The sequence below is a fragment of the Podarcis vaucheri genome (genome assembly GCF_965113315.1).
Source record: "Podarcis vaucheri genome assembly, chromosome: 1".
NCBI classification, from domain to species: Eukaryota; Metazoa; Chordata; class Lepidosauria; order Squamata; family Lacertidae; genus Podarcis; species Podarcis vaucheri.
In genome coordinates, this window is record NC_138759.1 from 16431101 (window position 1) to 16443832 (window position 12732).

Here is a 12732-nt window from a genome sequence, read left to right on the forward strand (position 1 = left end):
TCTGGGAGTCAGTGGCACAGATGCTGTAAAGGTGGAGTGTCACGGTAAACTGGCTGTTTTGCTGAAGAGCGCTTTAATTCTTTAGGCATATTGTCTCTAGAAAATGACATTTTCGTCTGAAACTGTACGTGCATGTTGTTAGAAAAACCAGAAAAAATAGTATTTTGCAAAACGTGCTTCATGTAATACGAGATGATCCAGCACAGCAATTCTAATCAAAATCTGAGATGTAGTAGTAATTATTTTATTTTTTTAATGTGGAGACCTGTCGTGGAACAACCCCATTGAAGAAGATAACAGTGGTTACCCAGACTTTGTTGCTGGTTGTGATGGGCTCAAACTTCAGAGACCCTGAAATGTAGGTCCTCCACTGAGTAAGACTAATTTGTACCAAGACTAAGGACAACTGCTGTCTCACGTGCATAATCAAAGAAATGCAGCCACAAGAACTAGAGGAAGTAGCCACTGCAAGGACAATGGCATATGGACGCAGGGTACCCAGTCAGGTTCCACCTATCTCAGTACTATTTAGGCTGACCAGTAGTGGCCCACCACAATTTCTTCCCATCCCTACCTGGAGGTGCCAGGAATCAAACCTTCTGCTTGAACCTGGAGTTGTCAGGGATTGAACTCTTTCCCCTTCTGGAGCTCAGCAAGAAAGGGATGGAGCAAAGGCTCAGAGGGCTAGTTGGAGGGAAGAAGAAGCCCCAATCTGGCTCATGGATCACCTACTGAGCAAAGGGAAGAGGCAATGGCAGGGACTGGCAGAATGCCGCCAGGTGTGTCCCAGGGGAAGGTGGGCTGGAGTCGGAGGCCAGCGATTCGTGGGGAACGGCACCGGCCAGGAGGCAAGAGTCAGAGGCTGAGGAAGCTTCCGAGCTGGAGGGTGGAGCTCAGGATGGGTTGGAAGAAGCGGAGGAAGAGGCAGGTCAAGCAACTGAAGGGCCAAGTGCTTCCCCACCCTCTCCTGCACCACTGTCTCCCAGAACCAGGAGCGGAGTGAAAAGGGAGGAGCAGAGGCGGCTTCCATGCAGGCTCAGTCTCTGGCTGCATGCCTGCATCCCGCCGAGGGATGGTACACAAGCTAGTGGAGGGGAATGGTCCCCTGCTGCTGCAACTGCTTCATAATAGCTGCCTAGATTGGTTTGTGTAGGTACCCAGAGCTGTAGAAGCATGTATAAGTGTTATCTTTGAGAACAAGGAGAAAGGCACCGCAACTCAGAGGCAGAGTTCATGCTTTGCATGCAGGATGGACCTGGCGTCCATCCCTGGCATCCACAGTTAAAAAGACCAGGAAGCACACGATGGGAAAGATCCTGTTTGAAACCCTTGAGTCAGGCTAGACCAGGCTTCCTCAACCTCGGCCCTCCAGGTGTTTTTGGCCTACAACTCCCATGATCCCTAGCTAGCAGGACCAGTGGTCAGGGATGATGGGAAATGTAGTCTCAAAACATCTGGAGGGCCAAGGTTGAGGAAGCCTGGGCTAGACAATACTGGGCTAGATCAGGCACAGGGAATCTGTAGTCCTCCATGTGTTGTTGGACTGCAATTCCAATCACCTCCGACCCCTGACTATGTTGGAAGCTGGAGTCTGAGAACATCTGGAGGGACATCTCTCTGGCTTCTTGGACGAATAGACCCAACCCGGCACAGAGCAGCTTCCCATGGGTATAACTGCTGCTTTAATATGCAAGCTATATCATAGCAATTACTTTGAAAGAGAGAGATTAATATGCACTGTTTATAAAGTGCCTCAACTGCTAGGCACTGCACAGTTAATTATTTTGAAATAAACAAACTCAGCCTGCAGGCTTTCTATCTTAAAAAAAGAAAAGAAAAAAAAGACAACGCCATGTGGAAAAGGGACACAAGCAAGGGAACATAAAAGGAAAGGAGGACATGTCTAGCAACAAGCTGTTAACCAGAACTGCAGTTTTGTCTCCAGAATACGCCTCCCTCTCGATTTCCAGGTTGAACTGGAAGGGTTGGCTACACTTGTGAACCTCCCAGGGGTGGGCCAGAGGGCAGGGGTTTCTCAAAAATGTGGCCTATGGACCACCAGTGAGTCTGCAAATTTTGCTCAGGTTGTCCACAGTGCGCCTGTGGATTTGTGGCTGACTACAGGAGACAGCACTTCCATTGCATTAAAACAGTGATATTGATTTTTAATTTGCTTCTTTTATTATTATTTTATTGTGTTACAATCTGCACTCTACGTAATACAGTAAAATATAAATGGTAAAAGCAGCAATGAAATTACAATTAAAACCAGACAGCACCTTGTAGAGCACATTACAATTGCTACAATGGGCATGAAAAGCCATTCAGAGGTCTGCCAAGACCCTCGACAATTTTCAAGTGGTCCGCGGGGGCAACAATTATGGGAACCACTGACGAAGGGCAACATCAACCCTGAGCACGATGGATCACTGATCTAACCTATCAGGTTTTGATCCTTCAATAATTCCAATCAGACGCTGGACCACCGTTCACAGTGATGCTCACCTGTGACTTAGCATTGCTGTACAGGATGTTACTGAAGAGGCTTGTGCCGTGTAGGAAGGACAGACAACAGCGAGGAACTTATTGGCTCAACTTTTAATATATGCGTAGGCTTCAGATCCAATGAAACTGGCACACCTTTCCAACAACCCATGAAATTAAAAAAAGCTATTGCAGAAGCCCATATGACATACACTGCTGTTTTCTTTCCCAAACCCTTTTAGAATTCCTTCCACGGAACCCGGACTTTGCACCTGTTTACTGTGGAACACTTCTGTTATTATTTTCTGACTGTCGTTTTCACAAATCGAGGCAAAAATAATTTTAATAATCCAAGGCAGGAATCGTTGAGGGGGCACCAATTCAGGCAACCTTAACTAATGTGCTATCTTGCAAACACACCATCGCTTGTACAAGCTTTCTAATACGTTGTATACAATTAAATGAAGAGAACGACACACACACACACACACACCTCCTCCCCTGTTTCTCTCTCACGCTTTATGAATCTGTTGCTACCGTTTGGCTAGGCAAACTTAACTTCAAATCTGTGCAGATGGCAACTGTGCAGGGTTTCAGACAGGGGTTTGTGCAAGTCAGGGATTATTGCACTTGGAACCTTTGGCATGCAATGTAGATGCTTGACCACATCTACAGCCCCTTCCCCAAATGGGAAGGGGAAGCTGCTTTTTCAGAGTCACACGACTGAGTCCGTCTAGATCAGCACCATCTAAGTCAGTGGTTGACAGGAGCAGTAAATCATACTAAGAAAGCTGGAGTTAACTCTTCATTAGCAAAACAGGATCTGCGCAGGGGTGTCAGGCCTAATGAGCACAACTACTCATTTCCAAAAGGTCTTGCCCTGTGAAGCAGTTGCCAAGACTGAAAGTCCCCACCTCTCCACAGCTGCTCAAATCCCCTCCTCTCCAGGGCTTTTTCCAAGCAATCAGAGACTGCACCTCCATGAAGTCAACTTCTCCTCTACCCCTTTTCATGCCTCCTCTGGTTCTGGGAGACCAGTGGGGAGCTTGTTGCAGCAGGAGAGGGAGACATCCCTTCCTCTTCACCAGTCAGACTCATCCCTGCCTCTTATCCTTCCTCCTCCCCTGCTTCAGCTTCTGCCTCTGATGCTAGACTTCTCTCTACCATGGACTTTCCCAGCTCGCTAAGCCCTGTTACTTCTTCAGCTTTGGACACCGCCTCTTCCCAGCCTTCTCCCTCTGACCACTCATTGTTATCCCACCACCAACCCCTGGACTCTGAGCCTTCTTCCCTTGAGAGCTCCACAGCTGGCTCCTCCCACCATTCCTCTGCGCCCAACCAGCCCATGACATCAGTAGACAACATGGTGCCTTTCTGATGCTGCTGGACTACAGCTCCCATCACCCCTTGCAGCTAGCCATGAGGGATGATGGGATTTGGGAGTCAGTCCAACTATCTCTGGGCGGCACCACATTGCTTGCCTCTGTTCTACATTGATAGACAGCATCTCCCCAAGGTTTCAGTCATGGTTCTCTTCCAGTCCTACTTGGGAGATGCCAGGGATTGAACTTGAGACCTACAAAGCAGACGCTGGACCACTGAGATCTCTCTCCTTCCTTTTTATTCTCTCTTAACTGTGGAAAGATCGTCGCTGACGATAATAAACTGAAGTGGTGGATAAAATTACGTTCGCTGCATGTGTTTTTATTGTTCTGCTTTATTGAACGCAGCAGCCCTGGGAATATTTATACAAAAGGGCAACGTACAAACTAACAAACGAAATAAAACGTAATGTGTGAAGGGGGCTACCTGGGTGGCTTTTTATTTCCCAGTGCACCTGCTGAAGGCGGAGGAAGAATGCATGTATTTGCTTCTGCATCCACCTTTGCGTCTTGCATTTGTTGGATAAAACAATACCTTTGACTCTCAAGAATTCCCAGGCCAGCAAGCAATAGAAGCACAGTAACAAAAATATAAAGTATGCAGTGCAAGAAAGACAGTCACTCTCTCTCTCTCTCTCTCTCTCTCTCTCTCTCTCTCACACACACACACACACACACACACACAAAACAGAGTACACATGCACACACGCAAACAATTGAGAACAATAACCGCAGCCCTACTCAACCATTTTAAAAGATGAAATTCAGGAAGTTCACTTAAAAGCCTGGAAAAATAAAAGAAAACTTTTGTCTTGTGCCTAAGTGACATGGGTGTAGACACCAGGTGGGTGAAGTCTTAACGTTGAAGACCTAGATGGACTAACAGCGTGACTCAAAATAAACCAGCTTCTTAAGTTCCTAGCAATTTTCCAATTACTATTTTGCTTGCTCTGGTTCCAGTGTTAAGAGTAAGGCATGTTGGAAAATCATGCGAAGCAAGTCTACTACGCATGCCTGCTCCCTTCAGTTTAGCTGAAATAGCTGTAAGTCATTGGTGTTGATGAAAGCAAGCACCAACCCAGGGCTCAGGAACATTTCTATTCTGCATTCACTCATGTTGTGCAAATGTTCCCTTCAGTGTTTGCAACCAGGCACCCGCAGGCTGCAATATTTTTTTTGGTCACATCCATTCAGATACTGGCTTGTTTACTGAAATTGGATTGGTACTTTTCTTTAAAAAGGGGGGGGGAGGGAGGCACCAGTTGCAGTGCTGCTTGCTGTCTAGAGATCAAGCCAAAAACACTTTTTGCTCACAAGCTTATCTCAGTGATGAAATTAATACAGTTGCACCCAGCTTTCCCAAGTTTAGCTCAAGGTGGATCACAATTAAGAAACCAAGCACAATTAAAACCTGCGGTTTATCTATTCCTGGATATATATATATATATATATATATATATATATATATATTCATTCATTCACACAAAATATACATATGCTAGCTTGGTCCCTTTCCTAAATTGTAAGAGCGGAATCACCATCTCCATAGCAACAGGCTCTCATGACTATTTTGAATCAATATTCCTGCACTGCAAGAGCACTGAATTAATGCAAAATCTAGGCTCAGGCACATCTTTGTGGAGTTTTCCCAGGGTCCAAAGGTATGGGGGGGAAAATACCTTGTAAATCAGATTAAGAACACGTGCTGGTCTCAAGGAAAAAGCAGGATGGAGAGAAAGCAAAACCCAACAGGGGCAGGATGGAACTATTAAGCTATTTCCCCCTTTGGGACTATTTCCATTGCAAATTTTCTGCTTGCATGTCCTCAGAATAAGCAAAGTGGATGATTGCCATTAAAGACACAAACCTAATAAATAATAATAATAATAATAATAATAATAATAATAATAATAATGCTGTTGAATGCAAGCCTTTTAGCTGCAAAAGGAAACAAAGGGGGGAAATTAACAATGGCAATATTAATGCGATGTTTCCTTGCAAACATAGAAGGTGTGAAAGGAACAATATGTGTCTGTATCTCTCAACATACTTGCTGCGAAGCTGGTAGCCAGCTTGCTGGTTGCGAGAACACAGGAAACGATGGCTAGTTACACATCTCATTGAGACAGACGGAGACAGAAAGGTGCTGCATGAATGGGCAAAAGGTTCATTCATACGTTGGCTTATTAAGAACTGATTGGCTGTGTTTGAATGGCCCTGAGTTGTTGTTTTTAATGGCCTTAAGCTTTATAAACAGAGACACACAAATGACATTTCCCCTTAATGCAAACCAACCCTGCCCCCGGGAACAGAATGCATGACTGGCTGACAGGGGAAGGAGAGGTGGGAATAAAAGCCCACAGCAAGGATCCAATTTACCAGAAAATCCAATTTCACAACAAGGAATTAACAGGGAAGCTGCATGTTCCTATAAGCAGGCTGGGCAGAGACCCTGGCAGGGACTGTCTATGTCATCACCCCATAAGACATGCCCTGTGTCCACTGGGCTCGTGAATCCTGGGGTAGTTATAAAGAAAGGTTCCTTGGGTAATTTAGGACTTTCCAGGAATGGTCTGCATTTGATCTCATGTAGCAGCAACTGATTAATAATTCTTGCAACTTGGTCAGATAGGCGCTATCTAAACAGCCAGTCCTAAAATGCCAGGCTCCACCCCTTTCACTCTGTCAATTTTAGTTTTATATATACGGCCAGATACAAATGGAAAAGCACAGAGATGGACAACACTTTCAACAGACTGCAAAATCCTGCTCTTTTCAGGGGGGAAACAAGAGCCTTGTTTGTGTGATAACTTCCAAAGGAAGCATTGCAGATCTGCAGCTGCAGAAACAGCAGAGAGCGTCTTGGCACCTGACAGGCAAACAGGTTTATGATGACACGAGCTTTTAGGGACAGAGGCTACAGTGTCAGGTGCAGCCACAAAACTTAGGCCACAATAATTTTTTAATTCTTTAAGGAGAAATGGTGCTTTCTATGCAATGCCATAATCCTGCTCAAACAGATCCAGCATGGACAGTGAACGGGGATGATGGAAACTGCAGCCGCCATTTTGGCCACCTCTGCTTCAACAATATAATAATATTAATAATAATAATAATGTCATTATTTATACCCCGCCCATCTGGCGGCGTTTCCCCTGCCACTCTGGACAGCTTACAACATATCTAAAAACATAATAAAAACATCAATCCTTAAATACTTCTCTAGTGGTTAAGAGCGGTAGTCTCGTAATCTGGTGAACCGGGTTCGCATCTCCGCTCCTCCACATGCAGCTGCTGGGTGACCTTGGGCCAGTCACACTTCTCTGAAGTCTCTCAGCCCCACTCACCTCACAGAGTGTTTGTTGTGGGGGAGGAAGGGAAAGGAGAATGTTAGCCGCTTTGAGACTCCTTAAAGGGGGTGAAAGGCGGGATATCAAATCCAAACTCTTCTTCTTCTAAACAGGGCTGCCTGTTTGTTACATTTGTGTGAGATGCCCATACAGCATCAACACTGACTATTCCCACCATACAGCCCTGTTTAGGGAAGTTTTTAATGTTTGATGCATTACTTTATTTTACTATTTTGTTGGAAGCCGCCCAGAGTGGCTGGGGAAGCCCAGCCAGATGGGCGGGGTATAAATAATAAGTTATTATTATTATTACCTTTGACTCCCAAATTGTGTGTGTTAAAAGGTATTTCTGTTCAAAGAACTCCAAACTGCCTGCATAATTCTGCACAAAACAAAACTGCGAAATATGCACCTCGAAGGGCCCTTGTCTCTAGATCCTCTGTCTTCAAATCCTATCGGCAAGCTTACCTTTCTTCCCTCTCCCTTTTCTGCTTCCGAGCATGACGATCCATGACGCTCGTTTTGGTTCTCGTCTTTTTCCAGGAGTAGTAGAACTTCACCAGGCTTGCTATCGATTTGTCAGGAAGCTGCGGAAGACAGAATATTGGGAGCATTGAAACACCCTGCGTTACTCACACACCAGCTTCCAATCAGATAGCAAAGTTTGCAGAGGAAAACAGCCATGACCCATTGTGAGCAGAAGTTGGTAATTGTTGTGTTGCACAGGGCAAAATCTGATTCTGGGATTGCTTGGGGATGAGCTAGCACTTGCCTGATCCGGCAGCAGCGCACAAAAGGCTGGTGCATGGGTTTTCTGGGAAATCCAAATGCGGGTGCCATTCCAGAAACCGAACACAACGCAACAGGCAAAGTGAGTGCATTATCACAGCCAATGACTTACATATTGCTGGTCTTTGACCCACGGTTGGGTTGCATAGCGACCTAAAACGTGTCAAAATAGCAGAACTGCTACCACTCAAACAAGCGTCAAAAATTAAGAAGCGGGTCCCCAAATGCATTTTGAGGACTACTAATTTAAAATCACAAAATAAAGAGGTACACATGGGTTTCGTTTGCGCATAACACCAAGCCACCATGGATTAGCATTATATGTGAACACAGCCACCGAAAGGCAACAACTTGACAGTGTTTCAGTTGGTTGCTTCTTAATGATTCCTTTTATTTGGCTTCAGTGGAGAGGCTGGTCTTATAACTTGCCTCACGTTCCATAACACAACACCTTCCTTTTCAAGTTTGCATGTTTTTTCCCCTCCCACCAACTTCTACCTGAGTTAGCCTTGCTTTATTTTCACTTAAACACTAATTACATTATCAGTTGTTCTGCTTTTACCGCTAGACAAGCCCAGCTTTAGAAAAAGCAATTTGCAATTAAAGAGCTGTCTCTCAATTGCATTTTTTCTTTTTCTTCCTTTTTAAAAAAGAATGTGCTTACAACCTGAAAGGGGGGCAATTTTGCATGTCATTTCCTCCTCTCATAGAACCTTATGTCCTCTGAAAACCTGCTGATAATGGCTGAGTTTCATCCACTGGTTCTCATATTGTATGGAAGTGGTCTTGCTTTGGGGGGACCAAAGTTCCTCAGATCCTGAGGCAAGGCAAGTAATATTCTCTTCACCAGCCAAAATTAAATTATTATTATTATTATTATTATTAATACCCCACCCATCTGGCTAGGTTTCCCCACCCACTCTGGGCGGCTCCCAACAGAATATTAATAATAATATTAATAATAAAAAAACTATAGATGAGCTAAAGAGTATCCTTACTGACTTACAGTGGTACCTCGGGTTAAGAACTTAATGTGTTCTGGAGCTCCGTTCTCAACCTGAAACTGTTCTTAACCTGGCACATCACTTTAGCTAATGGGGCCTCCCACTGCCGCTGTACGATTTCTGTTCTCATCCTGAAGCAAAGTTCTTAACCCGAAGTACTATTGCTGGGTTAGCAGTCTGTAACCTAAAGCGTCTGTAACCTGAAGCGTCTGTAACCTGAGGTACCACTGCACTTTGGATTTCTTGGTGTAATTTCTACCCTAGTTGCCTCCTTCATCCCAGCTGCTGATCTGATGGCTGCTTTCATAGTTTATTGCTTGGCTTTTAGAGTGAGGTGTTAAAAGGGATGAGAAAAGCCTGGCTGCAGGTTTGTGGATGGGGAACATCAGGCCTGGAGACATACTAGGACCCACGTACCTATAGGACCGCCTCTCCTGGTATGCCCCACCTTAAGGTCCACAAATGACACCAAGTCGCAAGGTGGTTAGATTGGTCTCAACTAGGGCCAGGGCCTTTTCAGTACTGGCCCCGACTTGGTGGAATGCTCTGTCACAAGAGACTAGGGCTCTGCGGGACTTGACATCTTTCTGCAGGGCCTGCACAACAGAGCTGTTCCGCCTGGCCTTTGGTTTGGACTCAGTCTGACCCTTATGTTTCCCTCCCCTTACGGTTTTGATCTATGGGCTACTTTTAAAATGAGGCTGCATTTTAAATTGCATTTTAACCTGTATTTTAAATTGGGTTTTTTCTATTATGTTTTTATTGTAATTTTACTGGTGTTAGCCACCCTGAGCCCGGCTCTGGCCGGGGACGGTGGGGTATAAATATATTTTTTAAAATTATTATTATTAAAAAATGTGGCCCTCCATACTTTTCCATCCGGCTCTCGTGACCCTCCCCAGGCCACACATGACCTCACCAGTTTTTCTTTGCACCTTCCCTGAGTACTTTTGCCTGGCAGAGGTGTGTTCCTCAAAGACTGGTTGTGGTTTTTTTGTTTTGGTCCGTCCCCCCCAGCCCCACCCCCTGCTTGGCTCAGATGGAGGACAGAAAGTGTGGCATGCAAGGGCGTGAAAAATAGCCCACTATGAAAAGATAAAACTTAGATTTGTTGCTCTGCCTACTCTTGCTCCTGGCCCCACCCACCCCTGGTACATGGCCTATGAAAGGATGTCCAGAATGGAACTGCCCTTCTCCTAGTCTTTTTGAAGTCTCTGCTAGGTCACTAGTCTGTTAACACCAAGCTGCATTGCAAAGGCCTCTGAATGATCCACTGTGGGAGAAAAGGCTGGCACTGGGTGCAGTGTATGGGTACAAAAGAGGGTGCAAGTACAAAAGACAGACAGGCCAAACGCGGGCTTATGCCAAAGTCAGCGAGTCAGTCTCACAGCGCTTTAAAAAAGGGCCCTGACTGACTCCAGCTACAAAAGCTGAGGCCGCTAAACATACTCTTGGGTTGCGGTATTGTTTAGGACAGCATTTCCCAAACTTGGGTCTCCAGCTGTTTTGGGACTACAACACCCATCATCCCTAGCTAGCAAGACCAGTGGACAGGGATGATGGGAACTGTTAGTCCCAAAACAGCTAGAGACCCAGGTTTGGGAAACACTGGTTTAGGGGTTTTTGTTGGGGGATCTTGTTGCTGTAATCGGTATTAATTGTTTTTTGCATCTTTGTATTAAGGTAAAGGGACCCCTGACCATTAGGTCCAGTCGTGGCCGACTCTGGGGTTGCAGAGCTAATCTCGCTTTATTGGCCGAGGGAGCCGGCGTACAGATTCCAGGTCATGTGGCCAGAATGACTAAGCCGCTTCTGGTGAACCAGAGCAGCACACAGAAACGCTGTTTACCTTCCTGCCAGAGCAGTACCTATTTATCTACTTGCACTTTGACGTGCTTTCGAACTGCTAGGTTGGCAGGAGCACGGACTGAGCAACGGGAGCTCACCCCATCACGGGGATTCGGACCGCCGACCTTCTGATTGGCAAGTCCTAAGCTCTGTGGTTTAACCCACAGCGCCACCCGTGTCCCTTTATTATTTTATTTATTATATTTATTATATTATTTTTATTTATTATATTTATTATCAGATATAATAATAATAATAATAATAATAATAATAATAATAATAATAATAATAATAATAATAATTATACCTTGCCCTCCCCAGCCAAGGCTGGGCTCAGGGCGGCTAACAACCAATAATAAAAAACAAGTTGAATGAATACAACTTAAAATGATCTTATGATGATCTTTGTGGAAACTGTCCCATTTGGCTGCATACTTTTCGATGTGCTTTATTTACTGTTTACAACTACTTTTGTTACGTTTGCAATTGTGTGAAACTTTTCGAGCGTGGTCTTAACTATGGAAAGGTGGCCGACAAATAAAATGAGGGTGATCATTTCCATCATTATGTTCTGATTTCCCAGTGCCGTTGCACCTCCAAAGGAATCAACCCAAAATTCCCTGCTCTCAAGCCATTCTGTCCATACTGTCTACTGGCTCCCTTCTGCCTGGAACTACCTTATAGCAAAACGATACTAGGTCTCTCTTCCTTCTAAGTATGTCACAAAACCCATTATACATCCTTGAAGCCGTGGGTATAACGACTTTGCACTCATCTCCCGTTGAAAGGAAGCACTGAGACTGCACTCACTTTGCCATCTATCTGTCCACCCTTGGCATGTCTCTCCCACGGCTGAAATTTAGAGTGCAAGCTCATCCTAAGTCACTTTTTGGCTCATGTTCCTGTGTAAAGTACCATACATACATGGCTGGTGCTATCTTGGTGACCTGAAGTGACTAATTCTGCCATCGTCCTCATAACAGTACCGAATGCCACAAGAATGCACTTTTAAGCAGGCCCTGGAAAAGTCATTTCTTCCCAAGAACCTTTCAAGCACAGCAACCATATTTATGCCTTTGGAGTGGCTTGTTCATTTTTTTGCTAGTTTCTGAAAATCAATAAGACTTCACATGGAGAAGAAAGCCCTGCATCTTGCTCACTGAAAGGTTGTCTTTGTTGGTTGAAATATGTAAAACGTGGTAGTCAAAGACCCTCAACTGTGAAACAATCAAAGGCGCAATTAATTACAGGCTTCTTTACATATTGACTCAGTTCAGACAAACCTCCAAATCATCATTCGAAGGATTCCTCCACTCATCTTACACACCTTTCTCCCACAGTATAAATCCTAACTGTCGTTTTCCATCAGTCAATAATGGTGAACGCTTCCTCTCTCTGAAGTGCTGCAGTTTAGTGCTAACCATAGTTTGTCATAATGTTCCAAATCAAGAAACCGTGGCTTGAAGTCTGAAATGAGTTTGGAGAGCAAGAGCTATCCAGTTTGCAGATTTCGACATCATGGCAAACTATGGTTAAATGGGAAAGACAAAGCCACATAGGCAAAAGGATCGTGTGCGCTTGGGGCTCATTTCCAATGCTCCAAATCACGAAGCAGAGCCAGGGAACATGTGGCTGGGGCTAATGTGAGTTGCAAATCCGACAACAAGCCAGAGGTATCCGTACCACGAAGTCATTGTCCCCCCACCCTACTCTACATCATTGGCTAAACGTCCACCTGTACGTTACCAGTAGGAGGTGGGAGAACTCAGTATGGGATTGCCATTCTGAGTAACAGGCCCACATCTAGCTCTGCCCCTTAGACAACAAAACATAATTACAGTGGTACCTCAGGTTAAGAACTTAATTCGTTCTGGA

At 44.9% G+C, this 12732-nt stretch overlaps 1 protein-coding gene across 2 annotated transcripts in view; it reads right to left on the minus strand.

Moving 5' to 3' along the window:
* RCOR1 (REST corepressor 1) overlaps positions 1–12732 on the minus strand; it is a 146156-nt gene that overhangs the window by 30799 nt on the left and 102625 nt on the right. For both annotated transcript variants that reach the window (XM_082218450.1, XM_082218449.1), the window contains exon 6: positions 7685–7803. In XM_082218450.1, the coding sequence (XP_082074576.1) occupies positions 7685–7803 (119 nt within the window). The remainder of the gene's footprint in view (positions 1–7684; positions 7804–12732) is intronic.